The sequence below is a fragment of the Tachyglossus aculeatus genome, chromosome 5 (assembly GCF_015852505.1).
Source record: "Tachyglossus aculeatus isolate mTacAcu1 chromosome 5, mTacAcu1.pri, whole genome shotgun sequence".
NCBI lineage: Eukaryota > Metazoa > Chordata > Mammalia > Monotremata > Tachyglossidae > Tachyglossus > Tachyglossus aculeatus.
Window position 1 is genome coordinate 53,763,633 of NC_052070.1, and position 27,551 is coordinate 53,791,183.

Genomic DNA, 27,551 nt, shown 5'->3' on the forward strand with positions numbered 1-27,551 from the left:
ATAGAATGAAGGAACAGGGATTATTTAACCTGGAGAGGTCAAGGTTGAGTGATGTGTTAATCATGGTCTTCAATCTTATGCAGAAGATGGCGACCAATGTCTATGTCAGCTGACCACAGCATGAAGATGATAATAACTGATAATAATAATTGTGATATTTAATATAATAATAATAATAATGATGACATTTATTAAGCTCTTACTATGTGCAAAGCACTGTTCTAAGCACTGGGGAGGTTACAAGGTGATCAGGTTGTCCCATGTGGGGCTCCCAGTCTTAATCCCCATTTTACAGATGAGGTAACTGAGGCCCAGAGAAGTGAAGTGACTTGCCCAAAGTCACACAGCTGACAAGTGGCGGAGCTGGGATTTGAACCCATGACCTCTGACTCCAAAGCCCGTGCTCTTTCCACTGAGCCATGCTGCTTCCCTTTTTTTTTTTTAGGTATTTGTTAGGTGCTTATTGTGTGCTAAGCACTGTACTAAATGCTGGGGTAGATGCAAGATAATCATGTCACACATGGGGCTCACAGTTTATAGGAGTGAGAATAGGTATTTACAGGTTAGGGAACTGAGGCACAGAGAAGTTAAGTACCTTGTTCATGGTCACATAGCAGACGAGTGGAAGAGCTGGGATTAGAACACAGGTCCTCCGACCCCAGGCCCATGCTTTTATCCATTAGGCCATGAAAGTGAAAGCCTCCTCGGTTGAACTGAAGAAATAATTTCCCAACAAGGAGGATTGTGAGATGCAGAAATGGGTGACTGAGCAAGGTGCAGAAGCTCCTTCTCTTGGGGTGGCTTTAAATCCAAGGGAAACACTCATCTGGCTGGGATGGCATGAGTATGGAGGCAGGGAAATGGACAAGATGACCTTTCCAGATTTACTCCTGCCTGAGGGTTCTATAAATGTGGAGGAGAAAGGTTTTAGCACTGGAATTGGGTGGTTCAGCTGCTCGAACCTGAGGTTGGACTGTGTCCACGTCTCCCCTTCCTCACCCTAGATCTTTTCAATCAATCATTCGTATTTATTAAGCATTCACTATGTGCTGAGCACTGTACTGAGTGTTTGGGAGAGTACAGGACATCAGAGTTGGTAGATGTGTTCCCTGCCCGCAAGGAGCTTACACTCCGGAAGGGAAGACAGACATTAAAATAAATTACAGATATGTGCAGAACTGCTGTGGGGCTGAGGGTGGAATGGATAAATGGTACAAATCCAAGTGCCATGGCAATGCAGAAGGGAAAGGGATCATGTGAAATGAGGACTTAGTCAGGGAAGGGATCTTGGAAGAGATGGGAGTTTAAGAAAACTTTGAAGGTGGGGAGAGTGATGGTCTGTCAAATTTGAAGGGGGAGGGAGTTCCTGGCCAGAGTCGGAACATGAGAGAGGGGTCGGCAGTGAGCTAGATGAGATCAAGGTACATAGAGTAGTTTGACACTAGAGGAGCAAAGTGTGTGGGTTTGGTTGTAGTAGGAAATTAGAGAGACAGGAAAGGAAGAGGCAGGTGATTGAATGCTTTAAAGCCAACGGTGAGGAGTTTGATGCAGAGGTGAATGGGCAACCACTGGAGGCTCTTGAGGAGTGGGGAAACATGGACAGAATGTCTTTCTAGAAAAATGATCTGGGCAACAGAGTAAAGTATGGACTGGAGTGTGGAGACACAAGAGGCAGGGAGGTCAGCAAAGAAGGCCGATGGCAGCAATCAATGCTGGATAGGGTAAGTGCTTGGATCAATGTAATAGCAGTTTGGATAAAGAGGAAAGTGCGGATTTTTGCGATGTTGTGAAGGTCAAACCGACAGGATTTGGTGACCGATGGAATCTTTTCTTTTGTCCTCTCCAGCCCTCGGCTGTGGGGTCCCCACCTACCAGCCCAACCTGTCCAAAGTGGTCGGAGGCGAAAATGTGAGACCCAACAGCTGGCCTTGGCAGGTTAGTCTCTCCCCAGCCTTCGGTTTCCTTCCTACTCTGACTTCAGTCCCCTGCAGTTTTCTCTTTAAGGAGAGCAAGCCCCATCCCTGTGGTCTCCAGCCTCAACACAGGCAACATACCAGGAAAACAATAATGATAATAATAATAATAATAATAATGGCATTTGTTAAGTGCTTACTATGTGCACTTACCAAGGACTGTACCAAGCGCTGGGGCAGATACAAGCCAATCAGGTTGGACACAGTCCTTGTTCCACATGGGGCTCACAGTCTCAATCCCCATTTTACAGATGAGGTAACTGAGATCCAGAGAAGTTAAGTGACTTGCCCAAAGATACCCAGCAGACAGTTTGTGGAGTTAGGATTAGAACCCATGATCTTCCGACTCCCAGGCCTGTGGTCTATCCCATATGCCATGCCCCCTTTCTATTCATTCATTCATTCAATCGTATTTATTGAGCGCTTACTGTGTGCAGAGCACTGTACTAAGGGCTTGGGAAGTACAAGTTGGCAACATATAGAGACGGTCCCTACCCAACAGTGGGCTCACAGTCTAGAAGGTGGGCTCACAGTCTAGACTGCGAGCCTGTTGTTAGGTAGGGACCATCTCTATGTGTTGCCAACTTGTACTTCCCAAGCGCTTAGTACAGTGCTCTGCACACATTAAGTGCTCAATAAATAAATACTATTGAATGAATGCTGCCCCGTTGACCAGTGGAAGCAATCAGTTGGTTCCAGGTCACTTTTTCTGCTTCAGCTTACAGTAATAACAATGATAAGCGGCGTGGCTCAGTGGAAAAGAGCCCGGACTTTGGAGTCAGAGGTCATGGGTTCAAATCCCGGCTCCGCCAATTATCAGTTGTGTGACTTTGGGCAAGTCACTTAACTTCTCCGGGCCTCAGTTACCTCATCAGTAAAATGGGGATTAAGACTGTGATCCCCCCATGGGACAACCTAATCACCTTGTACCCTCCCCAGAACTTAGATCAGTGCTTTGCACATAGTAAGTGCTTAATAAATGCCATCGTTATTATTATTATAGTGGTGATGATTACAATATGTGTTAATAATAATAATAATAATAATGGCATTTGTTAAGCGCTTACTATGTGCAAAGCACTGTTCTAAGCGCTGAACTTACTATATGCCTAGAACTGTTCTAAGCGCTGGGGAGGATACAAGGTGATCAGGTTGGACACAGTCCCTGTCCCACATGAGGCTCACAGTTTAAGTAGGAGGAAGGAAGATTGAATTCCCATTTTACAGATGAGGTAACTGAGGCATGGAGAAGCTAAGCGACTTACCCAAAGTAATAATAATAATAACTGTGGTATTTGTTAAGTGTTTACTATGTGCCAGACACTGTACTAAGCTCATAGGTCACACAGCAAACACATGACAGAGCCGGGGTTAGAACCCAGGTCCTCTGATTCCCAGGCTCATGCTCTTTCCACTTAGGCATCCGGATTAACTACCTGAAGTGGGGACTGGGCCCTTGGAATGGGGTTTCTGACTCCCTTCCAGGGTGGCGATGAGGAGACAGGCAATTTCAGGAAGTTTGTGAGCTGCTCTGAGGCTGTATGAAGACCCAACCTACCTCACCTCACTAATCTCCTACTACGGTTCAGCCAGCATACTCCACTCCTCTAGCATCAGCAAACTTACCGTGTCCCAATCTCATCTATCTCGCCGCCAACCCCTTTTCCACATCCTCCTCCTCGCCTGGAACTTTCTCCCCTTCCATATATGCCAGACCTCCTCTCTCTCCATCTTCAAAGCATTATTAAGGTCACATCTCCTTCAAGAGGCCTTTCCCGATGCTTTCTTTTCCCCAGCTCGCTCCCCATTCTGTGCCATCTATGCATTTGAATCTGCTGGACATTTGATGTTTGCCCCAGCCCCAGCCCCACACCACTTACATACATATTTTAAATATATATTATAAATTACTTATTTATTCATTTTAATGTCTGTCTCCCCCTCTAGACTGGAAGCTTGTTATGGTCAGGGAATGTGTCAGTTAATTCTGTTGTATTGTTCTCTCCCAAGCGCTTAGTACAGTGCTCTGCACATAGTAAGCACATAATAAATACCATTGATGGATCGATAATGCAACTTGAATACTAAACTCTGAGTTTAGGCAGTCACAGCGTTAGTAGACTGATTAATCAAGAGAGTCACAGAAAATCCCAATGAACCACGTATTCCAGCCTTCTCCCTGGACTGCGTTGTTGGGTAGGGACCATCTCTGTATGTTGCCGACTTGTACGTCCCAAGCGCTTAGTACAGTGTTCTGCGCACAGTAAGCACTCAGTAAATATGATTGAATGAATGTATTTAGGTTGACAATTTTTCCAGCTTCCACCAGAAGCCTGAGGCTCTCAGCTGGTCCATTCCTTTTCAAGTACTAGAGGGGGACAACTGCTCTTAGGCTGTACTACACCCTGGTGGTTAGTACTTTCAATTGGCTCCAAGTTAATGAAGCTGCTGCACAAAAGATTAAATGAAGCATGATCCCCCCCACACACAAAATATCTAAGGTTCATCATTGCTTTCTCTAAAAATGATCATAATTATAATAACAATAAAATGATAGGTATTTGTTAATAATAATAATGATGGCATTTATTAAGCACTTACTATGTGCAAAACACTGTTAAGCACTTACTACGTGCCAAGCACTGTACTCCACACTGGGGAAGATTCATTCATTCACTCAATCGTATTTATTCAGTGCTTTACTATGTGCAGAGCACTGTACTAAGTGTTTAGAAGAGTATGATACAACAATAAAAAGACACATTCCCTGCCCACAGAGATCTTACAGTCTTGGGGACAGGAAGGAGACAGCCTTAATCATATTGGACACAGTCCCATGTAGGGCTCATAGTCTGAGGGAGACTGGGTGTTTAATCCCCATTTTACAGGTGAGGAAACTGAGGCACAGAAAAATCAAGTGACTGGCCCAACATCACACAGCAGACAAATGGAAGAGCCAGCACTAGAACTCAGAGCTCATGGCTCCCAGGCCCACATTCTTTCCACTAGACCATGTTGCTTGACCAAAATAGTGATTAGAAAAATACATTACACCATGAAGATAAAACAACTAGTGTAAATATGGACCAATAAGGAAATATTTTTAACTAGACTTGTGTCTTCTCTAAATACACTTCTTAGTTTTCCAAATTATCTTTCACATTCTATTCAGTGAAAAGGCATTTTGTCCTAATACGATAAACATATCATTGTTTGTGCTGTACCAAGCTGCCTTAACCTATGCTAAATCGAAATGGAACAAAATCACTCCATTCACGTCAGACAAAATAACTCAAACCTAGGCAAGAAAAGTATAATCCAAGATCAACTTTGCTACTAGAAAGTCCCTCTGCCCATAACAGTCATTAAAACTCAACAGCAACATAAAGAGCAAGAAAGAGTGTTACGATGCAAGTTGTTAGAATCATAAAGATATCTCTAAAATAGATAAATAAATGCGGTACTTGTTAAGCGCTTACTGTGTACAAAGCACTGTTCTAAGCACTGGAGTAGATAGAGGATGTGATTACCCCATATGATTGTCCCACATGGGGCTCACAGCCTTAATCCCCATTTAACAGATGAGGTAACTGAGGCACAGAGAAGTGAAGTGACTTGCCCAAGGTCACACAGGTGATAAGTGGTGGAGCCGGGATTAGAATTTACGACCTCTGGCTCCCAAACCCGGGCTCCTTCCACTGAGTCACACTGCATCTCAGCTTCCCTCCTCTTCCCAGGTCACTGTGGAACCACTGTCCATTTCTCCCTTTCTTATGGCAGCCATCTGGTCAGAATTTGACTCTCCCTCTCTCCTCAGATCTCCCTCCAATACAGCTCGGGCGGCAGATGGTATCACACCTGTGGTGGAACTCTCATTGCCAACAACTGGGTCATGACGGCTGGTCACTGCATTGGGTAACTCCCCATCTGGTTATCCCCTGGGGGGGCAGGGAGAAGGGAAGGAGGGAGGTGTGGATGGAAAGTCTTTTACAGTCACAAGCACTAGTGTTGTGACACTATTCAATAAACTCAATTGTGTTTATTGAGCACTTACTATGTGCAGAGCACTGTACAAGTGCTTGGGAGAGTACGCCGCAACAGAATTAGCAGACACGTTCCCTACCCGTAATAAGTTCACTTCATTAATCACAATGAGCAAACCCAGACTGAGTTATTAAAGAGCAAGGAATGATGCCAGCTGAGTAACTGGTAAATAAAGAAGGTGAACTGAATGTCCAATGGGTGCAGAGATTCACACTGTAAAAATATATATAAGATGAGAGAGATGAAGCTAGGAAACATTTGGTTGGGCTAATTCATTCATTCATTCATTCAATCGTATTTATTATTATTATAATGGCATTTGTTAAGCGCTTACTATGTGCAAAGCACTGTTCTAAGTTGAACGCTTAGTGTGTGAAGAGTACTGTACTAAGTGCTTGGGAAGTACAAGTCGGCAACCTAATGAGTTTTTGAATTTATTTTCAAGGTTGGTTTAAAGGAGAAACATCAGACCTCTTCATTGTATTGAAGTGTTTCGTAAAGGAGCCGGTAGTCAGCGATAATTTGTCAATAGCAATTAATAATTTTTTTCCAGTGCATGGACCAACCTGAGGCAGCTTCCTTTGTGTTTTTGTTTCGCTCCTTAGCTCATATACCTATCGAGTGGTGATTGGGAAACACAGCCTGTCAGCAACTGAAACAGGATCCATTGCCGCCAGTGTCCAGAAGATTGTGGTCCATCCGAACTGGAACTCAAACTTGCTTTCCAATGGGTAATCCTCTGGCCTGGCCTCCCTGGATCAAACGGCATGGGGAGAGCTCTGCTCTTCAGCTCAGAATCAGTCAATCAATGGTATTTATTGAGTGCTTACTGTGTGCAGAGCACTGTACTAAGCACACGGGAGAGTACGATACAATTAGCAGACACGTTTCCTGCCCATAAGGAGCTCATAAAAGTGGGAATGTCCTGACTCCTGGCCACTGAGAGAGTCAGCACCGCCATTGTCTCTGTCCTTTGCTCTTCTCTTTCCTCTGACATTAACCACTTTCCAGGAATCTGAGAGTGTCTTTCCTTCTCCAACTGCCAAAGCCTGGTGCACCGGGAAGGGGATTCCCACATCCCCATAAGGGTTTTTAGAATAGTGCTTCCCTTTAATTGACTTGACTAGCTAATTTGCATTATTTATTCCTTCCAGTAATTCAAGGCAGATACCCTAATGCTCTCTTCTAAACCCTTTCTGTTGTCTGAGATTACTTCAGTGAGCCCATGTTGGTCAAGGGGCCAAAATTAAGGGCAGTAGAATAATAATAATAATGATAGCATTTATTAAGTGCTTACTATGTGCAAAGCACTATTCTAAGTGCTGGGGAGGTTACAAGGTGATCAGGTTGTCCCATGGGAGGCTCACAGTCTTAATACCCACTTTACAGATGAGGTAACTGAGGCACAGAGAAGTTAAGTGATTTGCCCAAAGTCACACAGCTGGCAATTGGCAGAGTCGGGATTTGAACCCATGACCTCAAGTCAGTCCTATTTATTGAGTGCTTACCGTGTGCAGAGCACTGTACTAAGCTCTTAGGAGAGTATACTACAACAATAAACAGATGCATTCGCTGCCCACAATGTGCTAAGTGGGGGCGACAGACGTCAATACAAATAAATAAATTACAGATATGTACCTAAGTGCTGTGGGGCTAGGAGCAAGTTAGGGTGACGCAGAAGGGAGTGGGAGAAGAGGAAATGGGGGCTTAGTCTGGGAAGGTCTCATGGAGGAGACGTGTCTTCAATAAGGTTTTGAAGGTTGTGGGGGGTGATATTAATTGCTGGGGTAGACACAAGATACTTAGGTTGGACACTGTCCGCGTCCCACATGGATCTCACAGCCCAAGAGGGAAGTAGAAGAGATAGCACATCCCCACTTTACAGATGAGGATATGGAGGTTCAGAGAAGCGGTGACTTACCTAAAGTCACCTTTAAAATCCTTCCTTTTAAATGTGCGTGTTAACGGATAAAGCATTGCTAATCTGCTCCCTTTCCTGTGAATGAAAAGCTCTGTATTAAAGTACCAAGTAATCGATGCAGAGGGAGGAAAAGGTGTCTTCCTGAATAGACCAGTGGATGAGGCTTGGGTGGGAATAGAAAGGGTCTGAACGAGGAAGGGCAGAAAGAAGACGAGACCCTCATCTTTCCACACTCAGGAATGACATCGCCTTGATCAAACTTGCCCAGCCTGTCACCCTGTCCAGCAAAATTCAACTGGCCTGCCTCCCACCTGCCGGTGCTATCCTGCCCCATAACTACGCCTGCTATGTCACTGGCTGGGGAAGACTGCAGAGTAAGTGTCAACTTTTGACTTTGTCCTTTTAGGGGAGAAAGATTATTATTGTTATTATTATTATTATTGTACTGTGTGCTTATTCTGTGTCTGCTCTAAACACTAGGGTAGATCCAAGTTAATTAAGTCAAACACAGTCCCTGCCTGATATGGGGCTCAAGTCTAAGGGGAAGGGAGAACAGGCATTGAATTCCCTCCCCCCTCCATATTCAACCACCACTCTCTGCACTTTCAAAACCCTCCTAAAGACACACATTTTTTATGGTATTTGTTAAGTGCTAATGTGTGTCAAACACTGTTCTAAGAACTGGGATAAGGTTCAAAATAATTAGGTCAGACAGTTCCTGTGCTGCAAGAGACTCACAATCTAAGTAGGAGGGAGGACACGTAAACCCATTTTATGGTGGAGGAAACTGAGGCACAGAGAAGTGAAGTGATTTCCCCAAGGTCACACAGCAAGCAACTGGAAGGGCCAGAAGTAGAACCCAGGTCCTTCTGACTCCCAGGGCCGTGCTCTCTCTACTGCACCACTTCACATATCTTTCAGGAGGCCTTACCTGACTGAGCCCTTATTTTTCCAACCCCTGACTTCCCTCTGCCTTGCATAGGCACTTAGCTGTGTACCCCCTAAGCATTCTGATTCTCACTCCAGCCCTACAGCACGTGTGTACATATCCTTATACTCATTATTTCCCCTATCTATAATTGATTTTAATGTTGTCTCCCCCTGTAGACTATAAGCCCCTTGTGGACAGGGATCACGTCTGCCAACTCTGTCGTATAGCACCTTCCCAAGTGTTTAGTTCAGTGCTCTGCACACAGTAAGCACTCAATCAACATCACTGATCGATTGGTAGATTGAAATATCTGACCTGTCCCAAATGATTGTTTGAGAGGGAGGATGGATAGGGCATGTGAAGTGCTCACTAAAAGTGTCAGACTTATGCTGCTCAGAATGGACTGAAGTGAACCGTGGCAGCGGGAATGAATTGCTAATATCACAGAAAGTACTCAATAAATACGATTGAGTGAATCAATCAATCAATCGTATTTATTGAGCGCTTACTGTGTGCAGAACACTGTACTAAGCACTTGGGAAGTACAAGTTGGCAACATATAGAGACAGTCCCTACCCAACAGTGGGCTCACAGTCTAAAAATGAATATCCCTAGGCCACCCTGCCTTTTTCCCAACCAAGAGTGAGAGACTAAGGGGGCAGGGTATTTTTCCAGGCAAATTCTCTCTTCAGCAAGAAGCAGAATGGCCTAATGGAATTCATTCATTCATTTAATTGTATTTATTGAGTGCTTACTGTGTGCAGAGCACTGTACTAAGCGCTTGGAATGAGCCTGGGCCTGGAAAGGAGCGGACCCGAGTTCTAATACTAGCTCCACCACTTGCTTGCTGTGCGACCTTGGGCAAATCACTAACCTCTATGTAAAGGGAGATTAAAATACCTCGTTCTCCCTCCCTTGGACTGTGAGTCCCTTGTGGGAAGGGAACTGTGTCTGATCTGATTATCTCGTATCTACCTTAGTAATTAATTGTGGTATTTGTTAAGCGCATACTATGTGTCAGGCACCGTACGAAGCACCGGGAAAGCACAAGCAAAGGTTTGGACACAGTCTCGATCCCCATTTTACAGATGAGGGAACTGAGTCACAGAGAAGTGAAGTGACTTGCTCATGGTCACACAACAGACAAGTGGTGGAGCCGGGATTAGAATACATGACCTTTAGACTCCCAGGCCCGAGCTCTATCCACAATGTCATACTGCTTTTTAGTGCTTAATACAGTGCTTGGCACATAGTATGCATTTGGCACATAATAAATGCTCATCTCCTCCTCTTCCTCATCCTCCTTCATCTAGCCCAGAGCCATTTATGCTGGACGAAGATTTGTAGTGGCCTGAGTCAGAGGAGGACAGATGGCAGGGAATGTGTCTGTTGTTGTATTGCACTCTCCCAAGTGCTTAGCACAGTGCTATGCACTCAGTAAGCGCTTGATAAACACAATTGAATGGATGAATGAATGATATTCATGAACGCTCCCTTCGTGTCAATGATGTGCATATAGCTTTAGATCCATTTGTTCTGACAATTTTGACACTTGGCTACATGTTTTGTTTCTTGTCTATCTCCCCCTTCTAGACTATGAGCCCGTTGTTGGGTAGGGATCGTCTCTATTTGTTGCTGAATTGTACTTTCCAAGTGCTTACTACAGTGCTCTGCACACAGTAAGCGCTCAATAAATGCGATTGAGTGAATGAATGAATCTCTCTAAATGTGCAACTCCCTATTCTCTGCTATCCATTGTGATGTAACGAGAGGTTTTCACCAAAGATTCACTTATCCCTGGGAGCGGTTCTTCCCTGGTTGCAGCCAGTACAGCAGAAGCAGGGAGCTGCTTCTTGCTGGACTCCGCAGAAAGCCCATGGCAGAAGCCAGTGAGAACAGAAACTTCTTTTACTGCTCCCCTTTCTCCCCCAGCATGGTTAGTGGCTAGAGCACGGGCCTGAGAGTCAGAAGGACCTGGGTTCTAATTCCAGCTCCACCACATAATAACAATAATAATGATACTAATGGCATTTGTTAAATGCTTACTATGTGCAGAGCACTGTTCTAAGCGCTGGGGGTGGATACAAGGTGTTCAAGTTGTCCCACATGGGGCTCACAGTCTTAATCCCCATTTTACAGATGAGGTAACTGAGGCTCAGAGAAGTTAAGTGACTTGCCCAAGGTCGCACAGCAGACATGTGGCAGAGTCAGGATTTGAACCCATGACCTCTGACTCCAAAGCCCAGGCTCTTTCCACTGAGCCACGCTGCTTCTACGCAGCGCATGTCTGCCGTATGACCTCAGATAAGTAACTTCACTTCTCTGGGCCTCAGTTACCTCATCTGTAAAATGGGAATTGAAAGTGTAAGCCCCATCTGGTACAGGGAATGAGAAGCAGCATGGCTCAATGGAAAGAGCACGGGCTTGGGAGTCAGAGGTCATGGGTTCAAATCCCCACTAGAGTATCAGCTCTGTGATCTTAGGCAAGTCACTTAACTTCTCTGTGCCTCAGTTACCTTACCTGTAAAATGAGGATGAAGTCTGTGAGCCCCACATGGGGAAACCTGATTACCTTGTATCTACCCCAGCACTTAGAACAGTGCTTTGCACATAGTAAGCGCTTAATAAATGCCATCATTATTATTATTGTTAGTATTGCACTTAGTAAGCGCTTAACAAATGCTATTATTATTATTATTATTATTACAGGGACTGTATCCAACCTGATTAACTGCATTTACCCCAGTGCTTAGAACAGTGTTTGGCACCTAGTAAATGCTTCATTCAATTCATTCATTCAGTCGTATTTATTGAGCACTTGCTCTGTACAGAGTACTGTGCTGAGCGCTTGGGAGAGTACAATAGAACAATAAACACACATGTTTTCTGCCCACAACGACCATAATGATGGTGCTGATGATGATGATTATTTCCTTTGTTCTCTCTATACTATCTCAGCCGGTGGAGCTCTTCCTGACATCTTGCAGCAGGGTCGTTTACTGGTGGTGGACTTCCAAACATGCTCGAGTTCCAGCTGGTGGGGCAGCTCTGTGAAAACCAACATGGTCTGCGCTGGTGGAGACGGCGTCATCTCCAGCTGCAATGTGAGTGTGAGCGGGGACACCTCCCTAGGGACCTGCCATTTTGACTCCTAACCTACACTTTCAAATCCCATCAGGCTTTCCCTCTGCTCCTCATGCCTACCAGGAGAGATCTTGACATTTAACATAATAATAGTAATAATAATTGTGGTATTTGCTAAGCACTATGTGCCAGGCACTGTAATAATAATAATAATAATGGCATTTGTTAAGCCCTTACTATGTGCAAAGCACTGTTCTAAGCGCTGAGCACTGTTCTAAGTGCTGATGTACTAAGTGCTGGATCAATTATGCATTGATCAATAATAATAATCAATCAATCAATCGTATTTATTGAGCGCTTACTGTGTGCAGAGCACTGTACTAAGCACTTGGGAAGTACAAGTTGGCAACATATAGAGACAGTCCCTACCCAACAGTGGGCTCACAGTCTAGAAGGGGGAGACAGAGAACAAAACCAAACATACTAACAAAATAAAATAAATAGAATAGATATGTACAAATAATAATAATGGCATTTGTTAAGTGCTTACTCTGTGCAACACACCGTTCTAAGCGCTGGGGAGGATACAAGGTGATCAGAGAAGAACTGTGGTCCAGTGGATAGAGCATGGGCTTGGGAGTCAGAGGTCATTGATCAATCAATGATATTTATTAAGCAGTAGTCCAACCTCCAAAGCTTCAAAAAATTGAAATCAACCCTTTAGCCACCTCAATTGTTTGGAAAAAGCACAGTACGGTGTTATTAGTACAGTGCCTGGGACATAGTAAGTGCTTAGCAAATACCACAGTTATCATCACTCTCCCAAATGCTTAGTACAGTGCTCTGCACATACGGTAAGTGAATGAATTGTATCAAATGACTAAATGAAAGTAAAACAATCTCTGTGGGATGGTTAATGTTTGTCTACATATAAGGTGGTGCTAGTAACCAGGTAACAAATTCCATAATGAGTACGGTGCCCTCTGTTCCCTGCAGGGAGACTCCGGAGGCCCCCTGAACTGCCAGGGAGCTAACGGCCAGTGGGAAGTGCATGGAGTGGTCAGTTTCGGCTCTGCCTTGAGCTGTAACTATTACCGCAAGCCTTCCGTCTTCACTCGTGTCTCCAACTACAACAGCTGGATCACCCAGGTGAGGCCCCTTGGATCCTGCTCTGCTCCTCTAGACCTCTAAACTGGAAGCTCCTTGTGGGCAGGGAATGTTTTCTTTCTTTATAGTATTTGTTAAGCACTTATTATGTGCTAAGCACTGGGGTAGACATGTGACAACCAAGCCGGATCTAGTCCCTGCCCTGCACAGGGCTCACAGTCTTAAAAGAATGTGTCAGTTATACTGTACTCTCCCAAGCGCTTAGTTCAGTGCTCTGCACATAGTAAGCGCTCAATAAATACGATTGATGATGATGATGCACACAGCGAGCATTCAATAAATAAGATTGACGGACTGACTGAAGAGTGTACAGAGCGGCTGACTCTGACCGGCTCCCTGGAGCTCCTTCTGTCTTCTATCCAGACAGCAAACGCTCACAAATGCCAATCCCATCTCCACAGTCCAAATTTCCTGGGCTTCCTGAAAGAACTACTCTTCCTTTTTGGGCCTCTATCTCCTCATCTAAAACTGGAGCAATATCTTTGCCCCCAATCCCTTAGAAATGGAAGTCAGAGCTTAGTACAATGTGTGACACATAGTAAGCGCTTAATAAATACCATAAAAAAGTGTAAATGAGGTGCGTGGAAAATGCTCTGAGCATCTTGGAGGAAAAAGTGATAGAAGTGCAGATTACCAATTTAATTCTTCAACTTCTTTAAAAAAAATCTCATTTTTCTAGTGAATACTCTTTCTGTCCTGGCCTTGGGTAGAATTAGTTTTTTAATGAGATTCAAATACTGTTCATCCATTTAAAAAGTTAATTCTCAAAGCAGTTTCTTCTGTGCTGTAGGCAGAGATCACTGTTCATTCCCCAATGAGTGGGGGCACATTATAAGGGAAAAGGTGGTTCTGCATCTTAGAAGAGCCCCATCATTCCTGGACCATATGGGCAAAACTTGGTTGTGAGACCGGACTTCAAGCCCAAAAAAACATAAAGCATGAAGGATAAGCCAGAGCCTGGGAAGTCACTTGTCCTAACTCAATTTTTAAAGAGAAAATACAGCATTTAATAGAATTCAGGCTCCCAGTAGAAGTTCTCAGCCAATCAATTCCTGTAATGATTGATTTTCTTTAAGGAAAATGCACAATTTGTGGTTCTGGGGCTTGAGAAAAACTGCCTAATAAGTTCCTTCCAATGATTGGTCATGTGATGGTTTTCTTTGTATTTTCTACAGGTTATAGCAAGCAACTAACTTGGAACGACCTAGGAGTAAGACTAAGACCTAAAAGAATTGTAAAGGAGAAAATAAAGCATGGAATGAATTAAATCAATGTTCTGAATGTGTTTTATTAGCAGTAATTATTGGCCTCAAGGGATCCAATAGCAAAGAGAGTTCTCAGGTTTTCTGAGATGTGTCCATTATTCATTCAATCGTCCATTATAATGGCAAACAACTATATTGTACAGCATATATTGGCCTCTTCCTTAAGCCATGTGGCATAATTTGGGAAGAGAAACTGAAAAATTGAAGAAGTCAAGCAAGATAAGGGGTGGCTAAATCATGGCTCTTGAGCTATTTGTGGCTCAGATTGGCAGGGGTGGGTGGGGAGGGGGGCTTCTGGAGAACAGCGTGGCTTAGTGGAAAGAGCCTGGGAGTCAGAGGTCGTGGGTTCTAATCCCGGCTCCGCCACTTATCAGTTATATGACTTTGTGCAAATCACTTAACTTTTCTGTGCCTCAGTTATCTCATCTGCAAAATGGGGATTAACATTGTGAGCCCCACATGGGACAACCTGATTACTTTGTATCTACCCCAGCACTTAGAACAGTTCTTGGCACACAGTAAGCACTTAACAAATTCCATCATTATTATTAACACATGTTATGGCTCTCTGCTAGGTGGGCCCCAGCTGAGTTTTACCCCCACCTTCCACTACGTGGTCCTTTCAGGCCTGATTCCTTTTCCATATCTATCTCTGACCCCACCCATAATTATTTTTTTTTTAAAAGACAGGTTAGCATCAAAATGGCTGTACGCTTGTCCCAAGGTGACCCTGGGGTACTGGCCATCTCCAGGTCAAATGCTATCTCGTAACCACCTGAGCCAGCAGGCGGAACTCAGAAATGAGGGTGGGATACCGCCCCCCACAACCAAAACTGATAGATTGACGGCTCAAGCCGGGAATACAGAAGGTGTCCCTCGCCCCCGTGCCGATCAAATTAGGTATGGAGGAGGGGGGAGGGCAGAGATTGGATAAACTGAGGTCAGAAGCTGGACTGGCCTAGGAGCACAGGTGATAAATACCTGTCACCTCTGACCTTCGGGGGCAGAACATTGAGACACGCAGCAGCAGCGGCCCACGTGTCTTTCTCTGCCCAGCAGGCCAGATGCCCGCTCTGCAACCAGAACCAACACACTGAGGTAAGGACCGTGGGACGGGTGAGTGTCTCGTGGGTGGGACTCAGGTGCCCTGCTGTGGATGGGGATCATAAGTGGATTCCTCCCATGTAGGGAGGGCACACGGTAAGAGCTAGCCACCCACCACATGCACGGCTAATGTAATGGATTTGTCCCGCGAGGGAAAGTAAGTGGATTCTTCCCGTGTGGGAAAGTAAGCAGATTCGTCCCGAGTGGGAAGCACGTGGGTGAGAGCTAGCCGCCTCACCCACAAGCGATTAACGTATGATTGTGTTCCTCCTGTTAGGGAAGCGTGAATATTGCTAATTGATTACATTCCTCCCAAAAGGGAAGCTCAAAGCACTGTTCTAAGCGCTGGAGAGGTTACAAGGTGATCAGATTGTCCCATGGGTGGCTCACAGTCTTAATCCCCATTTTACAGATGAGGTAACTGAGGCACAGAGAAGTTGAGTGACTTGCCCAAAGTCACACAGCTGACAAGTGAACATCTATCAAGCATTTATTCAATGTTTACTCTGTGCAGGGCACTATATTGAGTGCCTAGGAGAGTACAATAGAGTTAATGGACAAGATCCCTGCCCTCAAGGAGCTTCCAATCAAGTTGGGAAGGCACCAAATTAATTACAGGAAGGGAGAAGCAACAGTGTTTAAACACACAAATAAGTGTACGGGTGGTATGGTGATTAGTGCTCAAGTGCTAATGTATCTGCCAACTCCATTGTCCCTGCCTAAGTGCTTAGTACAGGGCACAGTAAGTACTCAAAAAATACCACTGATTGACTAGGTGAGGTGGAAGTGTTTACGTAGCAGTAGAGGAGAAAATAGGGTAAGGAGATGAGCCTTCCCAGAGACGTGATTTGACGGCGTTCCAGGTAGAAGGGAGAGTGTGAGCAAGAGGCCCATGGGGAGAGACAAAAACTAGGCAGAGTGGCTAGAGAGGAGTGAAGTTTGCAAGCTGGAGTGCAATGGGAGAGGAGCTAGGATAAGCCAAGTGGGAGAGCTGATTGACTGCCTTAAAGCCAATGGCCAGGAGTTTCTCAAGCTGATCTTGTTCAGCTCTCAGCATTAGAAAGCTTGGCCAGCCCGGACAGAAGACAGTTTCTACCAAAACTTTATTTTTCATGAAAATCAGTGAACAGTAGGAAAAATAATCACTTTTCACCACATTATGAGTAGGGAGAATTTTAGGTTTTTTTTTTGGTTTTTTTTTTTTTTTACTCTAAAAAGAAAAGGCTTCTATTCAAAAGATGCAGAGCGGTCCATGGCCAAAAATTCCTATCAATGTAAATCACTGCAGGCTCGCCCCACAATCCAGAGGCAGAGTGGGGAGTGTAAAATGTCTCCAGGACCGCTGATGGAGGGAAAGGAGAGCTGAGATCTCCCAACGGCACGTTCAGTGTCCCGGGACGATCCAATCCGAAGTGAAATGATCTGGGATCCAGTTTCTTAGAGTCACCAGGTCGTGGCTGAATCCTGGTCCTGGGGTAGGCGAGGATCTCCTCATTTGGTATTAAAGTAAAGACGTTTACGGAGGAAATTGAAACAGCCGGGAATCTGCTTGTACTTTCCTTTACTAGAGACGCCATTAGACACCTGGAGAAAATAAATGGAAAAACATAATCAATTTAGCCCTTTGACAAAGATAATAATACTGATAACGGTATTTGTTAAGCGCTTAGTATGTGCTAGGCGCTATACTAAGCAGTGGGGTAGATACCAGATAGTCAGGTTGGACACAACCCCCAACTCACATAGGGCTCCAAGTCTCAATCCCCATTTTACAGAGGAGGTAACTGAGGCACAGAGAAGTTAAAAGTGACTGGCCCAAGGTCTCAGAACAGACAAGTGGCAGAGCCGGGATTAGAACCAGCTCCTTCTGATTCCCAGACCCATGCTCTATCCACTAGGCCAAGCTGCTACTTTAACATTAGGCTAGCCTGGGCGAAGGATTCTCTGGCCAAGGCCTTAGCGATGGGGAAGGCCCAATCGAGAATCTCCCCAGGACCACTTCAGCTTGGACCAGAAGCTGAGCCAGCCTCTGTGGCTGGTTCCATTTGGAACCACCTCCCGGCTCTGGGCCCCATCAGACACAGACAGACATCACCCTGAGCAGGAGTGTCAGCAAATCTTCAGTGTGAGCCCATTGTTCCAAGACGCTGTCCAGGGTCTCTATGTACCACGAGCCACTCTTGGTATCCCTCCAGGAAACAAAGCCTTGGGGAAAAAAAACAAGATGATTTTTTTTTGCAGCAGCAGCACAATTGCCTCTTCACCAACCCAGCAAGTACCTTTCAATACCTCATTTCCATCCCACCAATCAGTAGGAACCTATCAACTTCCACCTCGAGAACTCTCTAACCCTGAGTCTCGTGGGGAGCTCGTTCACAGGGATGAGTTGTTTTTTTTTTTTTTTAATGGTATTTGTGAAGCACTTATTAAGTGCCTGGGATTGTATTGAGCACTGGGGTAGATTCAAGCTAATCAGGCTGGAAACAGTCCCTGTCCCATGTGGGACTCACAGTCCTAATTCCCATTTACCAAATTAGGACACTGAAGGTCAGAGAAGTTGTGATTTGCCTACGGTCACACAGCACATAAGTGGAGGAGCCAGAATTAGAACCCAGGTCCTTCTGACTCCCAGGGCCATCCTGTATCCACTAGACCGTGCGGCTTCTTCTTTGGCTGTTCTCTCACCTGGGAAGGTTGAATAGGACACCAAGATGTCACTGGGGGTGGGTAAACTGGCCACTGCATCCGGTTCATCAGAGCCCTCGGGGGCGGCCTGGAAGGGTGTGGCATCCGACTCAGGGTCCCTCCTAGTTGGATGGTCCTCGGGGGAATCCAAATTCACCTCAAATCCCCGGTCCTTCTGCTCTGTAGAGCCCAGAGACAAGCTCCGCTTCAATCAGAGAAGTAAGATCCCTGGACTGCTCCGCCCTGTTTCTCACACCTTCCAACCCCAATGGGGCAATTCACCAGAATGGACAATCTCAGAACAGGCCAGGGAAGACTACTGCTGGTCAGCAGAGAGGCAGCCAAGCACACATGCACAGAGCTACTGGGAAGCCCAGATTCCCACACAAACCTGAAAGGACCCAACTGGCTCTGGCTTAGGGATGTTCCCAACGCTCCCCCTACAAACAGAAACCAAAGGGCCGGAGGTCTCAAATCTGACAACTTCCGTCACTTCCAAGTGAAAACAAAGAGCAGTCACGAGGAGACGACGGACACGTACCTCCACCACAAGCCTGGATAAAGAAGAGCTTGGGCTTTCCTCCCAAACTGGGGCACCGGGATCCATTGAAGTAGTTCACGATTGTTTCCACAGAAATCGACTTTCCATCCGTTCCGTGGATTCCTCCAGGAAATTGAATGTGGCTGGCCTGGAAGACCAAGAACCCCGAGTCGCAACATAAAAAGGGGCGGGACACCAGCACCACAACTCTACTTAGGCAGCAGCTCCCCATTTATTTTTTTGGAGGGGGCGCTTTGGGGTGGTAGGAATGCTGAGTGTAGCCAGGGATAGGAAGATTATTGAGAGGTAGAAGGACTCTTCCTAAATTTGCTATGACTTGTCCCGAGACTTTGAGTAACTCAGCTACATTCTCCCGGCCTCAATATCTCTACCTGTAGGACAGGGGTGGAACAGATTAAAAAAAAGGTTTAAGTCTGTCATTAGAGGACTTCTCCCATGACATGCAACATCTCACAAGCCAAGATGAAAGAAGATTTCATTGGATTATGATTCCTTCTTTCGAAACAAAATCCAGGGTGAGAGCTACGCCTATTATCAGTTCTCCATTGACCTCTCACGACTCCAGATGGTATTTCTAGGTTAACAACACCCCACTCCAGATTAGCACATCAAGTGGATGCAGGGAACAGATGGAAGCCCGATGACAGCAAATTCAAGACAGGAAAGGGCTTGGAGAACACTATAAACAGGAAGCACTGAAATGCCATTGCTTCAAAAGCAGCAAGGCCTAACAGACAGATCACGGGCTTGAGAGTACGAAGACTTGGGCTTGGGCAGTGGCTACAGAGTGGAAGGCAATCTGCTACAAGTCAAAACTCCCCTGTGCTGGGCAGCAGCGGCATGGAAGACAGTCAAGGGCAGAGACTCAAGTTTACTGCGCAGAAGGAGGCGATGGTAAACCGCTTCCATATTTTTACCAAGAAAACTCTACGGGTCCACTACCAGAACAATTGCTGATGGAGGTAGGGCGCTCTGGGAGAGAAGTGTCCATGGAGTTTTTATAGGTCAGAAATGATTCGACAGCCTAAGACAAGTATATATACACACACACACACACAAACATATCATGATACATACATATATCATGATATATATACACACAAACACACACATATATCATACCCACAAATACATACCTATCTTCCTAAATTTCGGAAGAGTCCTTCAACCTCTCAATATGCTCCTCAAATGGGAGGAGGCCATACTGCCTGGATTAACTGCTTTCTGCTGCTCCTCCTGCTTCTCTTTCTTGGCCTCCATCACTAGTGAAATTTTACAGTATCCACACAACAAAGGACAATGTCTAGGTGTAACAAGGGAAGGCACTGTGGCTCACTTGTGGGTCTTTTCAGGCATATCTGCAGCCATGGAACATCATATAAATACCTATAGCATTCATTACTTGTAACATGTGAGATTCAACACACATAATCCAGAGAAGAAGGTGTGACCTAATCCAGTACCTGATATCCATGTGAGAGAATGACCACCACACAACAGTCCAGCGCGCTGTGGTCCTTCCTTGCTAACTTGTTCAATGCCTTCACCATTTCCTATGGGTGAGAAGAGCAGCGCTAAAATCCAAGCCCAACATTTGTTTTATTTCCACTGCTTCCCCATTTTCCCAGCCTCTGATATTATGGAACAGAAGTTTCTGCAGCAAGAGCAAGACACTGATTGTTTGATCGACCGATTGAAGAGCAGGAAAACTGCCGGAATTCAAACCAGGTATCTAACCACTGGGTGACAAGATCAAAGAGGAGAACAAAAAATAAGTCCAACAGATACTGGGGCTGATTCCCTCGTAATGAAAAAATAAAAAGACCTAAGAGGATGACAGAATTATCCCTCCTTAGCCCTGCTGCTTTAGCTAGATCATCTACATAGTGTAAACCTCAGTGTAAACTAGTAACATAAAAAGTATAAAACAGAGTCAAGGACTCTAAAAATATCCTTAATGAGTCGGTCTCAATTTCACTCGAGGTGCAGGTGAAAGGAGTCAGAAGACCCCAAGTCTCAGTCCTGGGGAACCCAAGCATAAAAAAGGCTTTCAAACGAAAAGGAATTCAGACTCATCCATCACGTTTCAGAAAGAGCCCAGTGGGGCCAAAGAACTGAATTCACCTTCCTTTCTCCAGCTCTGTCACTCAGAAGTCTATAGGAAGAATCTGGTATGTTTTATAGAAGTATTGCACATGGAAGGCCAAAATAGCACACACCATATTCACCAGCCCAGCCCAAAATGATCAGTCTAATTGCACTATTGGCAGTGCACGGTACTAGCCTGAAGGCATACAATAATGGGGACTAGTCTTCTATGTGACCTTGGGCAAGTCACTTAACTTCTCTGGGCCTCTGTTGACTCAATCTATAAAAAGGGGATTAAGACTGTGAGCCCCACATGGGACATGGACTACGTCCAACCTGATACAATAATGGACCCTGTGGATCATTCTTTCCATTCCAGTTCAAATTCTTTCTTACCATCAGTCTGGTTTCCTTTAAGGTTTGGTTTGTAGGCTCTTTTGCGGGCAGGGAACATTCTACCGACTTCAGTAAGTGCTCAATAAATAAGACTGAATGAATTCATTGTATCGAACTCACCCAAGCGCTTGGTTCAGTGCTCTGCACACAGTAAGCACTCGATAAATACCAATGATTGATTGATGAGTACAAATCTTGAGCCTGCAGGCTGGCATAAACTGGCAGAGCTGCCTGATACAACAGTCACGGGGTTCATGTGTTTTTTCAAAGCTGCTTCAGTTCAACGAGTATGTGACTTTTTGCCACACTTGGCCTTTCTCTCTCCCCCTTTACCCCCACTCCGTCTTTCCCAACACAGCCCAGTGGCAGTGAGAGACAGCTTCAGGAAGACTTTACCTCGGCAGTCAGATTCCGTTCAACCGCGACTTCAAAATGCAGCAAGCGGAAGCGTCTCTGAATCTTTTCGCAGTCAACATCAGAGCCCGTTCGAGTAGAGAGCTCTGAACCGAGACTGAAATCCACATTGTTGATGATAAGACAGTGACCGCACGGTTCCGATTTCAGAGAGTAAACCTGGAGGAGTCAGCAGAGACTCAAACTCATATCGACTTACATTTACATATATGTGTGTGCACAATAACTGTGGTATTTGTTAAGCAATGATAATAAAAATAACTGTGGTATTTGTTAAACACTTACTACGTACCAGGCACTGTACTAAGCGCTTGGGTGGATACAAGCAAATCAGGTTGGACAGAGTCTCCATCCCACACAGAGTTCATAGTCTTAATCCCCATCTTCCCTCAAATAATCTCAAAGAAAAAAAATATCACTGCAGCAAAACCACTGTACACAAACCAAAATGAAGACCCACCAGATCGGAGCTTCTCCTGGATTTGTCTTGGGGAAATTCCACCAAACCTGCTGGGAGAAGGAGGAAAATAGCAACCCACTCTGCTCAAATGGAACTGCCAGGTAAAAACAGATACAGGCCCCCTCTAGACTGTAAGATGGCTGTAGAAATAATAATAATTATAATAATAATAATAATAATAATAATAATAATAATAATAATAATGGCATTTGTTAAGCGCTTACTATGTGCAAAGCACTGTTCTAAGCACTGGGGAAGATACAAGGGGATGAGATTGTCCCAGGCAGGTGCTCTCTAAGAGGCCCTTGGTAGAGCAAGAATGTTTTTCTTCCTACAGTATGCCAGGGTCGGAATCCCATTCTCCAGCACAAGGGGGGTAAAGGCACTGTTAGAAAAAAAAAAGCTCTCCTCAGCAATTCCAAAGAGAGAATGGGTCAGGAGGCCAAGAGTAGAACTGGAAAAATGAATTTCCCTGATAGAAATAATCAAGCGGAGGTAAGAAATGAAGATCGAAGCCCCTCCCACACCTTCATCACCATACCCTGCTTCTCACCGGGACGGGTTGCTTCTTGCTCTCTCTTGGTGGTGCTGGGCATTGGGCTAAATGGCTTCACATCTGTAACACAGGAAGTTAAATCCAATCTGAAGAAAGGACTTTTCTCAAAATATGAGAAGGACAAGAACAGAGCCAATAACGGTGGTGAGTACTGGAAGGGAGTTATCAGCTCTTCATATAATACCCCATAAAAGGGATCAGGAGTCTGTAAGGCCAATGAGACAAAGAGCTGAGTGTAATAATAATGATGGGGATGGTGATGGTGCTTATTAAGTGCTTATTATTTGCTAAGCAGTGGGGTAGATGTAATATAATCAGAATGGACATAATTACTAACTCACCTTGGCTAACTCACCTTGAGGGAAGGAGAACACAGGTATTTGAACCTCATTTTACAGATGAGGAAACTGAGGCAATGGGAAGCTAATTGACTCACCCGAGGTCATACAGCAGATAAGTGGCAGAACCAGGACTCCTAACTCCCTGTCCCATGCTCTTTCTACTATAATAATAATAATGGCATTTGTTAAGCGCTTACTATGTGCAAAGCACTGTTCTAAGCGCTACTAGAATCTTTACTTGGACTGTGAGCCCCATGTGGGATGGGGACTGCATCCAAACTGATAACCTTGTATCTACCCCAGCACTTAGAACAATGGTTAGCACAAATACCAGAATAATAACAATAATACCCATAATCTATTTCCTTTCTGAGCCAAACTATCCAAAACGCACTCTTTTCTTGATGTGAAAAAGAGCTGGAAACTGACAATACTAGCTCCAACAATGTCATTCCTGTGCCACCACTGATTTATTGAGAGGCCAAATCATGATTTTCCAGAACAAAGCTGTGATCCCGAGAATAAAGCATTTCAAAGCACCTGATCAACAGTCATCCTGACAACTTTGGTCAGGACAGCGACCAGCAGAAAATTAAGTCTACACTTCTACTGGCCCACGTTTCTGATGCTATCTCCGAACGCTTAATCTAATGTAATTATGGTATTTATTACATGCCTACGAGTGCTGTGCTGTGGTGGTGGATCAGACCTAGTCCCTGTCCCTAATTGGGCTCACAACCTAAGAGGGAGGGTGGGTTTCTTACGTCCAATTTAGAGATGGGGAAACTGAGGCACAGGATAGGCTCATTTCACACAGCGGGTCAGCGGCGGGGCTGGGACTAGAACCTGGGCCTCCTACTTCCCAGTTTCTTGATTTTCCACTAGGCACACTACTTCCATAGACCAGCAAAGGAACTTCATTCATTCAATTGTATTTACTGAGCGCTTACTGTGTGTACAACACTGTACTAAGCGCTTGGAGAGTACAAAATAACAATAAACAGACACACTCCCTGCCTACGACGAGCTTACAATCTAGAGGGGGATACAGGCTTTAATATAAATAAATTACAGATACGTAGATAAGTCCTAAGGGGCTGGGAGGGGGATAAATAAAGGCAGCAAGTCAGGACAACGCAGAAGGGAGTGGGAGAAAAGGAAAGGAGGGCTTAGTCGGGAAAGCCTCTTGGAGGAGACGTGCCTTTAATAAGGCTTTGGGAGGGGAGCAGGGGAGAGAAATCTTTGGGATGAATCTTTGGATACTTACACACATCTCCCTGTCCCCCGGGTCTGATTATTTCAACTGGCCGGACATCAACAGGAGCAAACTGCAGCGCTTGGCATCCTTCACTCAGCAGAGCTGCCAGGACGTGCTGGTCTGTTTCTCTGAGGCATGAGATGAACACAGGGAGAGCCTGTCTTCCTCGAGTCTCAAGATCCGTGACCAGCTGCCTGGCCTGGTCCCTGCGAGTGCCGGCTTGCTGAGGACAAACCCACAGAGCAACCAGTCACCCCCTTTATCGTTTGATTTGAATGTTCTCTTCTCCTTTCCCCTGATTAATTTCATTCACTCAAATCGTATTTGCTGAGCACTTACTGTGTGCAGAGAACTGTAGTAAGTGCTTGGGAAAGTACAATACACCAATATCTTCAGGTCCAGATCCTAAACAGCGGGGGCAAGCCCAAAAGAGTGGGTGGCAGGAAGCTCCTTGAGGGCAGGGATCATGTCTACTGTGTGAGCTTGGGCAAGTCACTTCACTTTAAGATGGTATTTATTAACCGCTTACTATGTGCAAAGCACTGTTCTAAGCACTGGGGCGTTTACAAGATGATCAGGTTGTCCCACGTGGGGCTCACAGTTTTAATCCCTGTTTTACAGATGAGGTAACTGAGGCACAGAGAAGTTAAGTGACTTGCCCAAAGTCACACAGCTGACAAGTGGTGGAGCCAGAATTTGAACCCATGACCCCTGACTCCAAAGCCTGTGCTCTTTCCACTGAGCAACACTGCTTCTCTGTGCCTCAGTGACCTCATCTCTAAAATGGGGACTGAGATTGTAGCCCCATGTGGGATAGAGACCGTGCCCAATTCTATTTGCTTGTATCATCAATCGTATTTACTGAGTGATACATTTATTGTATCCACCCCAGAGCTTAGTACAGTGCCTGGAACACAGTAAGTGCTTAACAAATGCCACAGTTATTATTACTAGCTCTAATGTATTCGCACCTCTGCACAGAGCAAGTGCTCAATAAATATGATTAATGGATTAGGAGCAGAGAGAATAAGAAGCAAAGAATCGGGGTAATCCACAGATTGGATGATCAGCCGTAGAGTAAGAGTGGAATGCAATTTCTAAAAGACTAAAACTTTGTCAGTCACTTGCTTTTCACTGCTCTGGAGTTTTATTGAATGCCTTGGGCAAGTCAGGGGCTGAGCAACAATGATAATAATAGCAATAATAATAATAATATGTGTTAAGTACTTACTGAACTAAGGCACTGAATTTAGGCACTGAACTAAGCGCTGGGGTGGATACAAGCAAATTGGGTTGGACACAGTCCCTGTCCCACGTAGGGCTCACAGTCTCAATTCCCATTTTACAGATGACACCAAGAAGCAAACTATTTATTGAGTACTTACTACGAGTGGAGCAGTGTACTAAGAACTTAGGAGAATACAATACAAGAGAATTAGCAGACACGCTTCCTGCCCATAATGTGCTCACAGTCCAGAGAGGGAGACAGACATTGATATGAATAAATATTTTATAATATATAATTTAAAGATATGTACATAAATTCATTCATTCATTCATTCAATCATATTTATTGAGCGCTTACTGTGTGCAGAGCACTGTACTAAGTGCTTGGGAAGTATAAGTTGGCAACACATAGAGACGGTCCCTACCCAACAACGGGCTCACAGTCTAGAAGGGGGAGACAGACAACAAAACAAAACATGTAGACGGGTGTCAAAATCGTCAGAACAAACAGAATTATAGCTATAGGCACATCATTAACAAAATAAATAGAATAGTAAATATGTTCAAGTAAAATAAATAGAGTAATCTTGTACAAATATATACAAGTGCTGTGGGGAGGGAAAGGAGGTAGGGTGGGGGGGGATGGGGAGGAAAAGAGGAAAAAGGGGGCTCAGTCTGGGAAGGCCTCCTAGAGGAGGTGAGTTCTCAGTAGGGCTTTGAAGGGAGGAAAAGAGCCAGCTTGGCGGATGTGCGGAGGGAGGGCATTCCAGTCCAGGGGAAGGACATGGGCCAGAGGAGCGCTTTCACAAATACCATAATTATTATTACCCTCCCAAGTGCTTAGTACAGTGCTCTGCACAAAGCGAGTGCTTAATAGATACGATGGATCGACTGATTGATTCCACTACAGAAGCAGGGTGGCTTAGTGGAAAGAGTGCGGGCTTGGGAGTCAGAGGACGTGGGTTCTAATCCCAGCTCCTCCACTTGTCTGCTGTGTGACCTTGGGCAAGTCACTTGATTTCTCTGTGCCTCAGTTATCTCATATGTAAAATGTGGAAAAAGTCTGTGAGCCCCACGTGGGACAACCTGATTACTCTGTATCCTCCCCAGTGGTTAGAACGGTGCTTGGCACATAGTAAGCACTTAACAAATACCCTCATTATTACTGTTGTTATTATTTGCTGGTAAGGAACGAGCGGAGGGGGAATCCCGGCGTTGGGGTGACGGGAAGGAGGCGGATGTTAGAGGCTCTCTGGGAGCTGCAGAAATGGGAAATGAACTTGGGGTTTGGGGAGGGGCAGGATGTGTAGGGGGGGAGGGGAGGAGGAGGAGGAAGGGAGCAGGAGGAAGAGGAGGAGAGAGGGCGGAGGAGGGAAGGAGAGGGGAGGAGGAAGGGGAGGGGGGAGAAGGAAGAGGAGGAGGGGAGGAAGAGAGAGAGTGGAAGGGAGGAAGAGGAGGGGAAGGAGGAAGGGGAGGAGGAGGAGGGGGAGGAGGAGTGGAGGAAGAGGAAGAGGAGGAAGAGGAGGAAGAGGAGGAAGGGGAGGAGGAGGAGGAGGGAATGGAGGAGGGAATGGAGGAGGAGGGGGGAGGAAGAGGAAGGGGAGGATGAGGGGGTGGAAGGGGAGGAGGCGGAGGGGGAAGAGGAGGGGGAGGAGGAGAAAGAGGAGGGGGAGGAGGAGGAAGAGGAGGGGGAGGAGGGGGAGGAGGGGGAGGAGGGGGAGGAGGAGGGGGAGGAGGAGGGGGAGGAAGGGGTGGAAGGGGAGGAGGGGGAGGAGAAGGAGCGGAGGGGGAGGAGGAAGGGGTGGAAGGGGGAGGAGGAGGAGGGGGGAGGAGAAGAGAAGGAGGGTTGTGAGTAGGCGGTGTGGGGCGTTGATCGTGACCTGGATGTGGTCGATCATGTCCCGGGTGAAGAGGCCCCGGGCGAGGAGCAGGTCCCACAGCGGCGCCACCCGCAGCTCCCGCACCAGCCGCAGCCGGGCCCCGCGCAGCGCCTGACGACCGCGCTCCTCCATCCCCGACCCGACCCGACCCGACCCACCCCAACGGACCGGCCCCGACCGGGCCCGACCGGCCCC

General features: G+C 45.7%; 3 protein-coding genes across 5 annotated transcripts in view; 2 read left to right on the top strand and 1 right to left on the bottom strand.

Annotated features, from left to right (window-relative positions):
* LOC119928419 (chymotrypsin-C-like) overlaps positions 1-5,874 on the top strand; it is a 29,196-nt gene extending 23,322 nt beyond the window's left edge. Inside the window, exons 8-9 of the mRNA XM_038746660.1 lie at positions 1,847-1,935; positions 5,791-5,874. Coding sequence (XP_038602588.1) covers positions 1,847-1,912 — 66 coding nt within the window. The 3' untranslated portion in view covers positions 1,913-1,935; positions 5,791-5,874. The remainder of the gene's footprint in view (positions 1-1,846; positions 1,936-5,790) is intronic.
* LOC119928782 (chymotrypsin-like elastase family member 2A) lies at positions 5,029-14,313 on the top strand. The gene is made up of 9 exons (XM_038747297.1): positions 5,029-5,048; positions 5,146-5,250; positions 5,808-5,888; positions 6,623-6,748; positions 8,176-8,312; positions 10,694-10,758; positions 11,860-11,973; positions 12,950-13,102; positions 14,296-14,313. Exons 1-9 carry the CDS (start codon positions 5,029-5,031, stop codon positions 14,311-14,313), a joined length of 819 nt encoding a protein of 272 aa, XP_038603225.1.
* A 2,367-nt stretch (positions 14,314-16,680) lies between these two features.
* On the bottom strand, positions 16,681-27,488 carry CASP9 (caspase 9). 3 transcript variants are annotated; one of them, XM_038746570.1, is made up of 10 exons: positions 27,357-27,488; positions 24,259-24,472; positions 22,648-22,710; positions 22,095-22,141; positions 21,617-21,793; positions 20,200-20,289; positions 18,716-18,863; positions 18,175-18,354; positions 17,585-17,694; positions 16,681-17,073 (listed from the first exon to the last, which is right to left on the bottom strand). In XM_038746570.1, the coding sequence occupies exons 1-10, from the start codon at positions 27,486-27,488 to the stop codon at positions 16,981-16,983; spliced, it is 1,254 nt and encodes a 417-aa protein (XP_038602498.1). In that variant the 3' UTR covers positions 16,681-16,980. The 3 variants fall into 3 exon arrangements, with proteins under 3 accessions (XP_038602498.1, XP_038602497.1, XP_038602499.1); XM_038746569.1 differs by having other exon boundaries at positions 22,095-22,144; XM_038746571.1 differs by lacking the exon at positions 21,617-21,793 and having other exon boundaries at positions 22,095-22,144.
* Positions 27,489-27,551: the final 63 nt, after the last annotated feature.

Excerpts from the sequence above, each read along its gene's own strand:
- CASP9 (XM_038746569.1), bottom strand. The coding sequence starts at position 27,488 with ATGGAGGAGCGCGGTCGTCAGGCGCTGCGCGGGGCCCGGCTGCGGCTG. Across the intron at positions 22,145-22,647 it reads GCAAGAAGCAACCCGTCCCG|CAGGTTTGGTGGAATTTCCC; the intron begins GTGAGAAGCAGG and ends TCCTTCTCCCAG. Across the intron at positions 18,864-20,199 it reads TTCTCTCACATGGATATCAG|GCCAGCCACATTCAATTTCC; the intron begins GTACTGGATTAG and ends TTGGTCTTCCAG.
- LOC119928782 (XM_038747297.1), top strand. The coding sequence starts at position 5,029 with ATGAAGATAAAACAACTAGT. Across the intron at positions 5,251-5,807 it reads AACAAAATCACTCCATTCAC|CTCGGGCGGCAGATGGTATC; the intron begins GTCAGACAAAAT and ends CCTCCAATACAG. Across the intron at positions 11,974-12,949 it reads GCGTCATCTCCAGCTGCAAT|GGAGACTCCGGAGGCCCCCT; the intron begins GTGAGTGTGAGC and ends TGTTCCCTGCAG.